The 14,662-nt window shown below is 43.7% G+C and overlaps 6 protein-coding genes across 6 annotated transcripts; 3 read left to right on the top strand and 3 right to left on the bottom strand.

The window, feature by feature from the left end:
* Positions 1–96: 96 nt before the first annotated feature.
* On the bottom strand, positions 97–1,552 carry O0I10_007048 (uncharacterized protein; the record flags this gene model as incomplete). Its single annotated transcript, XM_058487068.1, has 4 exons — positions 97–404; positions 477–1,087; positions 1,149–1,248; positions 1,363–1,552. The coding sequence occupies 4 exons, from the start codon at positions 1,550–1,552 to the stop codon at positions 97–99; spliced, it is 1,209 nt and encodes a 402-aa protein (XP_058342145.1).
* A 344-nt stretch (positions 1,553–1,896) lies between these two features.
* Positions 1,897–3,499, bottom strand: O0I10_007047 (uncharacterized protein; the record flags this gene model as incomplete). Its single annotated transcript, XM_058487067.1, has 5 exons — positions 1,897–2,352; positions 2,412–2,505; positions 2,569–2,654; positions 2,714–2,890; positions 3,338–3,499. The coding sequence occupies 5 exons, from the start codon at positions 3,497–3,499 to the stop codon at positions 1,897–1,899; spliced, it is 975 nt and encodes a 324-aa protein (XP_058342144.1).
* Positions 3,500–6,352: 2,853 nt separating this feature from the next.
* O0I10_007046 (uncharacterized protein) lies at positions 6,353–6,650 on the top strand (the record flags this gene model as incomplete). Its single annotated transcript, XM_058487066.1, has 2 exons — positions 6,353–6,409; positions 6,474–6,650. The coding sequence occupies 2 exons, from the start codon at positions 6,353–6,355 to the stop codon at positions 6,648–6,650; spliced, it is 234 nt and encodes a 77-aa protein (XP_058342143.1).
* Positions 6,651–7,298: 648 nt separating this feature from the next.
* Positions 7,299–8,895, top strand: O0I10_007045 (uncharacterized protein; the record flags this gene model as incomplete). The annotated part of the gene is made up of 2 exons (XM_058487065.1): positions 7,299–7,938; positions 8,033–8,895. 2 exons carry the CDS (start codon positions 7,299–7,301, stop codon positions 8,893–8,895), a joined length of 1,503 nt encoding a protein of 500 aa, XP_058342142.1.
* A 123-nt stretch (positions 8,896–9,018) lies between these two features.
* Positions 9,019–10,655, bottom strand: O0I10_007044 (uncharacterized protein; the record flags this gene model as incomplete). The annotated part of the gene is made up of 4 exons (XM_058487064.1): positions 9,019–9,272; positions 9,724–9,959; positions 10,042–10,165; positions 10,235–10,655. The coding sequence occupies 4 exons, from the start codon at positions 10,653–10,655 to the stop codon at positions 9,019–9,021; spliced, it is 1,035 nt and encodes a 344-aa protein (XP_058342141.1).
* Positions 10,656–12,240: 1,585 nt separating this feature from the next.
* O0I10_007043 (uncharacterized protein) lies at positions 12,241–14,058 on the top strand (the record flags this gene model as incomplete). The annotated part of the gene is made up of 2 exons (XM_058487063.1): positions 12,241–12,441; positions 12,511–14,058. 2 exons carry the CDS (start codon positions 12,241–12,243, stop codon positions 14,056–14,058), a joined length of 1,749 nt encoding a protein of 582 aa, XP_058342140.1.
* Between the last annotated feature and the right edge of the window lie 604 nt (positions 14,059–14,662).

The raw sequence follows: 14,662 nt of genomic DNA, 5'->3' as shown, positions 1-14,662 counted from the left end.
AGAACAACAAACCACATTCCCCATATCAATGATATCTATTTTGCTAATATACATTATTGCGACTCCCAAATTTACAAAAGAATAAATTTACTACTGCTACCGTGGCCTTACAATAGAATCATAAGCTGGTAGTACACATGATTCATGCGGTGTTGCAGGTTCTGTAACGAGGTCGTTGTACAAAGGAACAGGTGGTGATGGTGAAATAGAAAGCGGGGAACATAAAGCAGTATCATCGGGTGGTGTTGAAGGTAATCCGAAAAGAAAAGAATCGTATGGTGGTGATCCACAAGCAACCTCGTACGATGGCAGGATTGGATCTTCTTCATAATCATCCAATTCATTTCCGATGGGGATCGGCTCATCCATGTGGTTCACAATGACTGGAAAAGACGTCTTGACCTCTGTTGTACAACCAAGCATGATGATGGTCAGCTGCTGAGATTATTTTCTTGCATGATAAAAAAAAGGCTTACCAGCTGTGGCTCCATTATCACGTAAAAGTGTAATAGTAATCTTCAACTTGTGCTTGATGTGGATCATGGAGGTTGCCATGTCAGCAGCTACATGGTTGGGTATCTTGCAATATTCGGTCTTTCGCCATGGCAACGGTGTACCATGACGCACCAAATGATCATCACGTAAATACATCAGCGGCCAGCTCCATTTACGTACATGGCGTCCTTTGGCTGTCAGGGTCGTGTAGCTCTTGAGACAACATGTGACGGATCGTATCTTGGTTACATCTCGTTTGACACGATGGATATTGAATTCAATGGGTACAGTGCTGCCAGGTCGCCATACGGTGCCTCCCCTTAATCGAATTGTGTAATCCATCCATTGATCCTGACTCCCATCATAATAGGCAGGTGAAGCAACAGCGACTTGATTATGGTTGTTGATCGTGGGTACGATGGATGCTCGCCTTAAATAACGTGATACGTGGATTGTTCTTTTGGCAACAAAGTTGGGTAAAAATGTGGGTCGCTCAACAACTGCTTTGATTCGATAAACAATCTCGCAATGTCGACCATCAGATACATTAAGACTTGCTGGCAAATCTGAAGGCAATTCGGCTATAAAGTCCCTGTTGATTGCAACCTGTTAGCTTTGCATGATTGACTCTCACACAATCCACATGACTTTACCATTCCTGGGTACCATGCACATGTACGCAATGCTTTGTGCTTGTTCGCATCAAGTCCCATTTCTTTTCATACACGGTCTTTTCATCCTTGAAATTAATGCCTGCAAAGTAAATGAGTCATTTATGTAAGTCTATGCGTGTGTGTGTGTGCGAAAGAATGCGCCAAGACATCCAATGTAACATGAGGCAATTATCAAGAAAAGCCTCAAACTTACCATCTTGAGACCAATGTACTTTCATTTTGCCTTCGAGTTTCACGGTCACTGCCTTGATACGAGCTTGACGACACTTTAACGATAAAGACCCGCGGAATGAAATAGGCTCATCTTGATATGTAATAAGTTGACCATTGTCTGGTAGCCATATCCTCAATGGTGATTTGTATTTGTCGTGGTGGTATGTCATGTTGATGATGATGAGGACAAGGTGAGGGAATAAAAAGAGATGCAAGTTCTAGAATGAGAGAAAGAGAGAAGAGAGAAATCAACGGGAGGAGAGTGAAAAAGGCACAAAACAATGGTTTCATATAAAGGTCGAAAAAGGAAAAAAAAATGAAAATGAGGTGGAGATCCGGGAAAATCTTAACAGCTGTGATCCAAACAAGAAACATATGATCCCCATCCACGCCCGTCATAATCGTGTGTATGTTGTTGTTGCTGTTTTATTGCATGTTGAAGATGCTGATAGATGAGTATGTGGGTCATGTATAAATTCAACAACTAGATGGACTGATATTTTTTGGATTTGTCTTACGATGGCGGTGGTGGCGGTGGTTGTTGTGGTGGAGATGATGATGAGGGAGGTGGCGGCGCTGATGGAACATTGCTGCTGATATCTTCGGTAGGATCAGGAGTCATAGTAGTAGTTGTAGTAGTAGGAATGGGAGATGTGGCGGTGGCGTTACTATTATTGCTCTCGTTGTTGGGTTCTTGTGTGGGAATGTTATCATCCGTTGTGGTTGTTGTAGTAGTATTGATGGTGGAACCATTTGTGTGTTGTGGTGGTTGTTGTGTAGCACTACCAGGACGCTGAGACAACATCATGTGCCAAGCATAATGAGGGAGGCGGAGCATGTTTTGTAGCATCATCACTTCATAATCGTTTTCTGGCACCAACGCCTCGGTGTTATCCCACAATTGTTGAAACTCGGCATCCAGCGATTCATCCGAGGGTCGAATCCAAAGGTCTTCTTTGAATCGCTTGTGCTATGACGTAGATGTGAGTCGTTTGACAACTGAAACATGTAATTTCCGGTCCAATTTACCCGTTCACGATCTTCTTCCATACGCCGTAGCATGTCCTCTTTTGAAAATCCTCCTCCTTCATCCGCTTTGGATCCACCGGTTTGAGATGATGCGCTAATACGGTTTCATTCAGTATATTTTTCCTCCATCTCGGCTAGTCCCACTTGAATAATTTACCTTGCTTCTCGTTCTCGTAATGGTTTCTCAGCCTCATCCAACTCGCTTGGTTCAAAATACCCTCGTCGCCTCCAATTGTTGATGATCTATATACAAACGACCTTAGCATGAAGTTTATTTTAACTCATCCTGTATTTATGCTCACCTTGCGTGTATTGGCAACATTGACAATGCCTTTGGAATCATTGGGTACCACCGCTTCAATGATACGTGTCAAATCTTTTCGAGTGAGATCGTGATAGCCGGTGAAGCGTGCCTTATGACTGAGAGCGAAGATGGCATCGAGGACGTACACAATATTCAGCCGTGCATTAATGGACGCCTATCCGATCCAACATGGGATGAAAGAGATATAAAAAAAGAAGACAAGTATCAACATCATGCTGCTAATTCGCATAGCATCTTTAACCCCTGTCCCATCCATCCCCTCTCTCGTGTGTGTGAGCGTTTGCGTGTTTTGAGCGTGTGAGTGAGTGTGTTTGTGTGTCGTGTATTATAGAATATTGAAATTGGAATATGATGTACTAAGTAAGGGGTGCAATTCAAAGGTAATGACAATGATGGTGATAATGATTGATGGTGATGCGTGATGGTGATGTGTATTATGGCGTTGATGAGAATGCAAAGTCGTATAGACGTCTTGAAGCCGAACCTCTTTTCCACACACATGGTAAGACGTGCTCCTTCAAACACACAAGCCAGGCGACGTAACTGACCGACTCATATGCATGCAGCACACCCAACCTCCAGAAAAAAGAAAGACAATTACCTGTTCCAACTCATCCACCAGACAACGGTATAGATCTTCAGCTACTTTTCTGTGTCTCACAGCGTAATTGGCGACCTTTGTAATCGATTGCTGCGACGCATTCAACTTTTCCAATAGCGAGAGAAACGTCAACCGACATTCGAATGGATCAGAATCGCCCATGGTGTGGGGGGGTGTTGTATGTGAAGGAAAACAAGAGATAAAAGCGCTTGCTTGATTGATATCCAGCCCAAAAGGTCCTTTCCTTATTCACCGACGCACGCACACACACACACACACTCACTCACACTTTGATACTTTGCTCTTCTGGTGCTCCAAGTCACGGTGACACATTGCTTGAGGATGATGCTTTGAGGATAACGAGATGAAGAATGTATCAAGTTACCATGGTCTTGCATGCATGTCATATTCCAGAACAACGGGATGGCTGTAAGTAGGGATCATCACGTGATCTTGGTACAAATCGACACAATGAGCTCACCTCTGTCATTAGGTATCTGAATAATGAGGCCAAGGGAAGACCTTTCTTTGTGCTTTAGGAACCTTGAGCACGCCATCACTTTCTTACAATCACCATAATTAGTCATAATCATAACACCTCACCTTACACACAATAAAGCAGATGTAGTGTGCCGTGGTGACATCTTCCACCTTTTCTTACACACGTCAAAATATATTCAGTAGGCAGTTCCTATGCCTCATTTGCTTCTTTGGGATCTTTGGATATCACTCGTAACATATGGAAATTGTAATTTACCCAAGGTGTCATAGTCATCTATATTATGAGAAGTGGCCCCATCATGTACATAAAATAAAAATCGGTTACTGTACTATGCACCTATTGTACATTGGAGGCGTCATAGAGTGGTACATACAACGACGTACATAGCATCCAGAGTAATTGTTCTCGGCATGAAAGAACGCTGATACCAAGCAAGCTTCAAGTTGATTCACATTGCCTGTTTTCCTCAAGCAAAGGCTCTTTCCTTGAATGAGAAATTATTGTCCATGATACGAAAATTGGATTATGCTACTCTCCCTTCTTTATTATATGCCTGATCCACTACCATAATGATAAGCTATGCATCTTGATTCTTTTTTCAACGGTACCTTGTTTAAGGCACGCACAATTTTCGAGTAGGAACACTTTGTGATATAGTTTCATGGAGACCAACATATAGTATAAGCCTACTTTCTCTAAATTGGCTGTCATGGGTCCTCATCTATTAAGGATAAAGCAGTGGAATTGGGAGAGTTGCACATACTCTTCCTCGGTAGGTACAACATTCACCATTCTGCAACTTAATTCGAGGGGTCAAAATGTGACCAGGATTATAGAAGAGATATTAATTGTCGTACGCGATATGGTAACTATTGTATATAAAGGATGGATTGATCCATTGAAACAAGGAGATGTCATATACATTGCTTAGTGCCTTCAAGTCTTCACATGCCAAAGAGCCGTATAGGCGTCTTTATTCCTAACTATCGTATGTACATCTACAGCGTCGGTTTGCCCGGGACATGGATCAGCGAACTTAGCCAACAACAGCATACATGGAAAAATAAGGCGGTCAAAAGCCTCCTGCTGGAGGGGTGCAAAAAGGGATGCACATGTGCTATCTTGTTTACAAACGACCTAAGGGTCTTCTTTCTCACATCATCTCCCATATTTTTGTGAAAGTGATATGTATTGATCGATGGCTTCAAGCTTGACAAGCGTGTACCCCGGGCTTCAAGCAGTCAATGATGGCAAAATCATCATCACGGGGTACATGCAATGCAGATGATGATGGTCACCCGTATAAAAAACAAAGCAGTATCGTAAAAGAGAAGGGGAAAAGAAAACAAACAAATCGAGTCGAGAACAGGTTTGACAACGAAACGTATGCATTTAGGAGCAGGGTAATAATAGTAGCTGTGATGGTAAAAAAGAGACATGGGGAGACTGGTGCATAATCACACTGCAGCTTTCAGGATCTACCTTACGTCGTTCGTTTTCTCGCTGCTGTCAGATCATCCCTTTTTTCCCAACAACACCCCTTACATGATTTCTATCCCGTACGATTATCTTTTGAAGGTAGATTGGGTGGCAACAATAATGATGTAGTGAAGGGTTTATGATACATCCCCGCCGCATACATACAAAGAAAGCCCCCCCTCTTTCTTCAGCCGCCCTCCTTTCCCCTGCTTACAACTGCTTTCGACCCATCATACATGATCTTATCTTGGAAAGACGCCAATTCCCTAATCGTGTAGTGCCCAATCTGCCCACTCCCCATTGCCACCATTCATCACTCGATCGCCGTTGTTTTCCTTCCCAAGAATAAAAATCCCTCAAGAAGTTCAAAGTGAATGGATCTTTATCAATGTTGATGAGCTATGTGTATTCTTGTGCTATCATCTTGCAAAGCAGACTCGGGTGTGATACCCATCATCTAAGGATTCGGGGATTTCTAAGGGGTTGGCAGTGCCCTTGGTGGACACGTGTGTGGTGTGTTATGTCGGCGGCATAATTCATTATTGATCTCTCTCTCTCTCATGCTTTGAAACATTCCCCCTATTTTTGTTGTGATGATGTTGCTAAGCCAAGCTCATTCTAGTTCCATAAGGTTTAGCTCAATGGCTTTGTTGTTTTCGCTTACTCTTCAAGGGTGAAATATCCGACAAGAAATGATAATAATCTCTCCGAGTCTCAAGGGTATTGGGTAGAACGTGTCATGCAAAACGATGCTATGTAATAATAAAGAGCATGGGTTTTTGAGCCATTGGTGGTACCAGTATCTAGAATCTGTGGGTATGAACCCAAAAATGGATAAGCACCTGAGACGATGATGCTGGAAAGACGCTCTTATTTATGCCGAATCGCACCCATTTCACCCATAATGTGCACACACGCACACACGTACTAAGTCGCTCATAGAGAGAAAAAAAGCGCGATTTTTATTTGCGATAGCAATCAGCAATGATTGGGATCTTTGTTTCTCTTTTCTTTTTCGCCCCCACTCTTTGATCATGGACCAACACAATCCTAAAGCTATTCTTGAACAAGCCGTTGACCAGCTTCAACATGCAAGTAGATGGCTGCTGTTATTGTCGCCGATGATAGCTAACATGTGTATCCATACCCAAATAGGCTCCACCTTCAACTCAAAAAGTAGAGCTTGCAGAAATGGCCAACAAGCTTCATCAAAGTGTAGCTGGTGGCGCTGAAATGCAGTTTGACAAGGATGATAATCCCGTCATGACCGGCAAGCAGGCAAACGAATGCCCATTCTTGCAAGAAAAGCAACATCATCAACAACAACAATAGGAAGCTATTATGCCTTGTTATCATTCTCTAGTTCACTTTTCGATACTCTTTACGTCATGAAGCATTAAAGAACCCCACGCTTTTTCTCTCTCTCCATCACTTGCACATTAATGATTTTTGCATGATGAGTCGCTCAATGTCTTTTTTCCTTTGTTTTATCATCCATGTCGTTGTTGCCAACTAGCAGGCTCTTGGACGGCTCGTCATATGGATCGACACAATTCACAAACTGCGTGGCAGACGCCTTGATCAACGTCACACAAATCTCCCGCCAATACGATCGACATGCCCAAACTTACCAATTACTCATTGAGGGCTATGTGCCCGGCATCACTTATCCACCCGTTGAAAGTAGGTACATACAAATGGGAAGAAGATGTAGATATTGCGTCTATATACAAGGCCATTGGATTAATGTTGGAATGGATGAATGCTGCATTTGTGCATCATGATACGCATGCATGTAACAATAGCCTATGCCATGGAGACATTTGCACTGGATGTTGGATTTTGGCCTACAGTATACCATAATCAATTCAGCTGTGAAAACTGTATTCAACATGGCTTGATTCAACTTGAAAAGGTAGCCTCTTTTATACACGTATTCGATTTACGTGCAACTCACATCCTCGAAAGAATTTCTCGACAATGCAAATATCGTTTCCATTACTAGACATTGGTGCACGATACGAGTTAATGATGGAAGGATCGACCCCAGTGGTTTGCGTGGAAGTAGCACCGGTGGGATACATAAATCATGAATGGCAAAAGGTGTTCCTATATATGCCATTGAGTCTAATTGCGCTTGCTGCATTTGTCACACTGCTTGCGATATTATCATTCAGCGATGGTAGCCGCTACTACGATTTCTTCGTTGCCGTGATGGTGATCCAATCATCAGGAATCACAATGGACGATGCCATAGCCTACGCCCAATTTGTTTTCGCAGCTGGCACACTCAATCTTGCGTATCCACAATTTTATGCGCTCTTTACTGCTAACTTTGCATGGAGCTGGCTATTGTTCTCGCCATCGTGGTTACATCACATTCTTGATCCCGATGCAAAAGACGTGGGTGTGGCAGCATCAACCAACTTGACCCATCTTGCAAATGTTATGGAGATCGACCTTCGAGCTTTGTTTCTTACAAGTATTTTATTCTTTGGCATATGCCTTGTCGTCCTTGTATTGATATGCCTTACAATTTGGATATGCTATGAGATCCTCGCCGTATCAAATCCCTACCGATTCAGTGGAAATCGAAGAAAGCTTGGTAGCGTGTGTATTGGTAAAAGGGTTTAGAATTGTGGAGTGCGTCGCATGTTTACCCACATGTCAAAAAAGACATACCAAGATGTATTGACATCGATTACCACTATTAGGTTGGATCATTCAATTGACGACAATCGCATACCTCCCATTGACAGCACTCTCGTTTTACCAACTGATGGTGCCTGGCCCATGGTATCTGACAGCGTTATCGTCATTCATGCTAGCTGGTGTATTGTTCGGAGTCTACAGCCGCATTGTAATCCTTGTGACACAACGCCATGGCACATCATCCGATCCAAGCTTCTTGTTACGTTATGGTCAATTGTACACGCCATTGCGAAGGGACACATTTTACTTTTTTATTATTGTACAGCTACATCGATTGCTATTAGGTGGCATGATTGGCTTATTTCAAATGAGTGGGGAGGCTCAAACAGGCGTATTGCTGATAATGGACATTGCCATGCTCGCACTTTACGCCACGCTTTCACCTTATGTCGATCGTGTAGCGAATTTTCTAGCTGTGCTTACAGCAGCTGTCAGATCCATCGTTGATGCTCTTAATGTTTTGTTCTTGGCATCAATTGCACTCACTGATCGCCAAAAGCAGTACGTAGCCTATACTCAAGTGGTCCTCCATTTTGTTGTGTTTGCCGTTTACCTTGGTATTCACCTCTCAAGACTCTTAATGATCCTTCTCGGTGGGTGTTATGGTTATGGTAGTTGCTGGAGGAGACCAAATTACAGGGGACGCAATCATAATCAGCATTTGGCTTTTGGGCAACAACAACACCAGCAACAACATACACAACCTACTATAGCATCTCAGCATGAAGAACAGCCATTTGCATCCTCCTTAATAGCCTCCCAGTCACCACGTCGATCGGTCTTAATACAAGATCCCAACACATCTCATTCAACAACCACCACTTCATCCCCCTCCTCTTTCACGTCCTTTACCGAAGACCCATAATAATGATGCCTAATTGACTCCCCTGTATCACGTGTATTAGTCTATTGTCTTTGTTATCATTTTAAATCTCCTCTCTATATACAGCATGAAACTATACATCGCACCCTGTGCTCCTCCTAAAATTTATGGCTTGACAGCATCATCCCTTTCGTGACCCGATGTCAAATCTTGCATCATGGACTCGGTTTTTTTCTTTAGCTCGGCGAGTGCGTTGAAGATTGTGGATGTGATGCGGATTCTTGCTTCAGTTTCAGTAAGCTCGCCTGCACGCCATGCATCCAAGGTTTCTTGAAAATCGATAGGATCACCAAACGCCAATGTTACGGGCTGAAAAAATCTCACCGGTGGGCCATGTAGTGGTCTCACTTGTGCCATTCCTTTTGGAAAGGGATGCAAGGAGAGATGACACGCGCACAGCGGAGAAAAGGAAAAAAGCTCAAGATCAACCAACACCTCTCTTTCTCATGTGGGGGGTAATAATCCCTAGCCATCCATACCATCCATATACACACACCATCTCATCCTTCATGCTCGATAAACCATATCCTCCATACTTACCTTATCGAAAGACGCGCACAATCTATCCATTGTAATGTATCTCCTCATTTTTCCTTTGCATTTTGCCCTTGCATCGAAATTGTGTGCGTTCATCATAAACCAATATGCCCTTTCCAAAGTATAACCCCTGACTCCTATCGACACCCGTGCTCCCAGATCCCATTTCTACCCCCTTGCTCACACACGTCCCCCACATCTTTTAACCATGCTTCTCCCAAAAAAGTCATCATCACCCGTAATTAACACAGAAAAAGATTGAAAATATCTTACCATTATGCCATACGGGTATCACAATCGGGCATCGTTCCGATTCCATGACGATTCGACCAACACCCCATTTGAAACGAATCATTGCATCACTTTGGTTCACGCGGGCTTCGGGAAAAATGTGGATCCACCCATTTTGGTTGGCCTTGTGAATCGCATAATCAACAGCAGGTTGGTAGATCCCGCTTCCTCGAATCGTGGGAATAGCTTGTCCAAGTGAAAAAAAGATCGACCTTGGCCTATACATTGGGAATGTGTGCGTCCATGTTAGATCTGTGGCTGCCAAGATAATACAATGCAGGAAAAAAAGAGGGATCTTACAGTGTTGTAAAGCAAATGTCAGCTGCACCAAGAACCCAACGCATCTTGTCAATAGTAAACAAGGTCTCCACAGGTAGTACACCCCACAATACAGGATCGTCCCACACCGATTCGTGATTTGACACTATAGCATCATCATTATCAATAACGTATACCTCAATGAAAAAAACCCATCCTACCCTTAAAACTTAACCTGTAATCAACGCACGATCACGATGCTCCTGATCCACAATCGCCATAAACTTGTCAAGATTATAGACACGTGTGTATTCCAGATACTTGAGGACAACCTTCGAAACCATGCCAACACCACCGACAACGAGAGTACTTCCAGCACGCCATAACCATCCGTTTTCTCCTTGCCACTGAGGATCATAACGTTTTTCAATAAACTTTGGCAAACTTGACCACTGAAATATCAAAGGGTGCTTTGTATGTGAATGAGCTACTTGGTCGCCCACCATGCTCTCTTCCACTTGTTGGTTGTCATGTTCCCTTGGCGACGGTCGATTCAATCCGCAATGCTGCTTGTAGTAGATACCCGACGTTGTCACGGCAACTGCAGCTGTCAAGATACGCCATCGCCTTGAGCTGAAAAACGATAACCGCCGCATTGCGCAATAACAATACGCACAAGCACAAGCTTGAGAATGTTTACACAACCCAACCTCGGTGGTCAAATGATCGGAACAATTCTACCCATTCATCATCATCATCATCATCACAGCTATAATTTTTTGACACGTGAGATCTATAAAGTCAAATTGATGGATACCTACATGACACGTACATCACACACACATACACACATTCACATTTTTTCTTTACGCTGCACATTGTTCGGTCGCTTACGATTGTTTGGAGAGATTGAGAGGAAAAATTTGGGTTGGAATGTGCTTGTGGCTGCTGCTACATACGTACACAGTGTGGTTGTGGTTGTGTAGTCGCTCATTGTGTACATTTGGTTTTTTCGCTTTGCCCCCTTTTCCCCGTCGTCGAGGGGGTTATGAGGAAGCTTCTGTACGTGGCCAGATCTCAATTCGTAGACGTATCAATAGGGGGGAAAGTGAAAGGGGAACAACAAAAAGGAGAATACGAGGGGTAAGCTTGTATATGCATGCTATACATGCAAAACGACGCGAGTCATGGAAAAATGGTGTAATGTGCAGGCAAAAGAAAAACGACATGATAGGAGAGAATGATGGCGGTGGAAGAAAAAAAAACAGAGCAGATCGACTTGTAAGTGAACAAACGCTTACTGCGACACGGGGGTAATGTGCTTAAGTGTTTTGGTGAAAGGGGTTGGTAGTTGGAGCATAATATCGCTTAGAGTGCCAACTATGTGAATGCATCTTTAGAAGAAAAGAAAAAAAAACTTATCCCTGGAGCGTTAGCCATCAGGTGTATGTGCCCCTTGCATAGCTTTTTCAAAACAAAGCGGAAATCATGGAAACGCACGAAAAAGACGGGAGGGCTGTTGATGTTGATGACAGGATAGCCCATTCACCACACAACTTGCATACGACATGCACTATCATGGTACCATTGGCAACGATGGCGGGAGCCAAAACGAGCATGTAGCACTCGTACAAACATACGTAGCACACACATTATGCCGCGTGCAAACTACAAAGCAAAACATTACGCGAAACAAAAAGACCGCGCTTTATCTTGAGAAATAGGAGCAATGTAGATGAGCAAATAATATCGTACGCATTCAGTACTCTATTGCTAAAGGGAGCAATTAAAGTATTAGATTGTCATCTTATGGCCTACATTCGGCCTTGTTTTGATTGTGTGGTACTTATTGGATAGGAGTGAGGATGCTTTAAGGGGGTTAGGTATGATGGCAAATGAGAATAGAGAAGCAGTCTCAAACAAGGTATGGGCCCGAAATAGCAGGTGGGTCACAGCAAAGTATACGGAAGCATAACCGAAAAGGAGTGATGCTTGACGTGAGTGAGCAAAAATTGTGTTCCTGCACATACACACACTGCATCATCCGAAGGAGGCAAAAACGCAAAAAGGAGATTGTCATGCAAGACTTACGGAGAGAGAGAGATTGATTGAGCCATTGCAGCATCCATCGAGCTCGATGAAGAATATAAAAGGACGGCCAAAGGAGAAGCCATTACGATCACTCATCACCACATCTTCTCTTCTAATCACCCATCTAATCTCTTCTATATACAAAAAAAAATGAAGTTCTCCATCTCATTCGCCATTGCCGCGCTCTACGCCGCTTCATCTGTTAACGCTGCTCCTTGCGGTATGCCTGGATCCGATACCACATCTCTTGGTGGTCCTCATACCATTAACGACAACGTTTTCCCCCATGGTGGTGACGATCATAACACCCAAGTTAACAATGCCCACACTGGCTCTAGCGCTAATGGCCCCGTAAGTTTCGGTTTTTGCACGCATCCTTGTATGAATATTATCGATTCTAATATAGCATCACTCATTTAGGTTGCTGTTAATGCTCTCAACGATCTTTCTCTCTTGTCCGATGTTAGCAAGGGAGCCCAGAGCACTCAGGTCCAAAACACTCGTCGTGATACCGGTTCTCAAATCAACAACGCACAAGATGGTTCTCATGCTGAAGGTGTCATTGCTGCTAATGCTCTCAATGATGCCTCTGTTTTGGCTCAAGTCTACCATGAGCTCGCCAATACTCAGGTCCAAAACACTCGTCGTGATACCGGTACCCAAGTCAACAACGCCCAAGATGGTTCTTCTGCCAAAGGTGTCGTTGCTGCCAACCTTCTCAATAATCTCTCCGCTTTATCTAATGTGAAGCATCAAACCGGAAGTACCCAAGTCCAACATGATCGTCGTGATCGTGGTACCCAAGTCAACAACAGCGGCAATGGCTCCAGTGCTAACGGTGTCGTTGGTGTCAATGCTCTCAATGATGCCTCTGTTTTGAGCAACGTCCACAAGACAAACAAGAACGTCCAAGTCCAACATGATCGTCGTGATCGTGGCACTCAAGTCAACAATGCTGGCCAAGGATCCAGTGCTAACGGTGTCATTGGTATCAATGCCCTCAACGATGCCTCTGTTTTGAGCAACGTCCAAAAGGGCAGCAAGAATGTTCAAGTCCAACATGATCGTCGTGACACTGGTACCCAAGTCAACAACGCTGGTACAGGCTCAAGTGCCAGTGGTGTCATTGCTGCCAATGCTCTCAATGATCTTTCTGCTTTGAGCAACGTCCGCAAGGGTAGCAAGAATGTCCAAGTCCAAAACGATCGTCGTGATTTCCCCTTCGGTGATGATGATGATGATGATCGCTACACTCAAGTCAACAATGCCCATGATGGTTCTTCTGCTTCAGGCGTCATTGCTGCCAACCTTCTCAATGATCTTTCTCTTTTGTCTCAGGTGGATCATGAGACCGGAAATACCCAAGTCCAATATGATCGTCGTGATCGTGGCACCCAAGTCAACAACGCTGGCCAAGGCTCAAGTGCCAATGGTGTCATTGCTGCCAATGCTCTCAATGATCTTTCTGCTTTGAGCAACGTCCGCAAGGGTAGCAAGAATGTTCAAGTCCAAAACGATCGTCGCGACTACCCCTTCGGTGATGATGATGATGAAGACATCCAAGTCAACAATGCCCATGATGGCTCTAGTGCTAGCGGTCCCGTTGCTGTTAATGCTGCCAACGACCTCTCCCTTTTGGCTGATGTGGCCCATGAATCCGAGAACCTTCAAGTCCAACATGATCGTCGTGATCGTGGCACCCAAGTCAACAACGCTGGTCAAGGCTCCACTGCCAATGGTGTCATTGCTGCCAATGCTCTCAATGATCTTTCTGCTTTGAGCAACGTTCGCAAGGGTAGCAAGAATGTCCAAGTCCAAAACGATCGTCGTGATACTGGCACTCAAATCAACAACGCCCATGATGGCTCTAGTGCTAGCGGTCCCGTTGCTGTTAATGCTGCCAACAACCTCTCCGCTTTGTCTGATGTGGCCCATGAATCCGAGAACGTTCAAGTCCAAGATGATTAAATGGGTTCATCCATTCCTTGATTGGCGCGACATCTTTTGATTCATTTTTTTATTCCCACTTCATTCTTCTTTATCCCCTTTGCTTCTACTTTTTACCTTTTCTTTTGCGACTTTCAAGCGCCCTTTCTTGCATTCATCGACATTTATATGTAGTAGAAAAAGAATCTTTTCTTCTTAATATACGGTAGCCCTTTTACTACTACCGTCCCTTGTTGAAATAAACAGCCTTTTGCATCTTACTTTATTACGTATCGTGTTTCGTTCAATTTGTGATATATGATAAAAGCCATCCATAAGGATTAGGAGGTATTAATAATTGCCTGATCTATGTATGCATGATTCAACATGCGGTATCCTTTTGTTTTAATTGTGCTCTTAGAAGCTAAAGTGCCCTTTTCCTTTCAAGAATCAGGGGGAGTTACAGGCCTATACAGACATCTTTTTCACATTAGTGCGCTTCACTTTGCTTATTGGTTGTGTGTGTCACCTGTCAATCGTTGTGTGCGACTATAAATGTTTTCCATGTTGTATCTCCCCTTGCAGCATTATTTGTTGTTTGTTGTGTAGGGCAAGTTCAACTGCGTTACGTACACCTGTGTTGATG

Source organism: Lichtheimia ornata, assembly GCF_029851405.1.
Source record: "Lichtheimia ornata isolate CBS 291.66 chromosome Unknown scaffold00033, whole genome shotgun sequence".
In the NCBI taxonomy this organism is placed as follows: domain Eukaryota; kingdom Fungi; phylum Mucoromycota; class Mucoromycetes; order Mucorales; family Lichtheimiaceae; genus Lichtheimia; species Lichtheimia ornata.
Note: the sequence above shows the minus strand (reverse complement) of the source record. Positions and strands in the feature narration are given on the sequence as shown.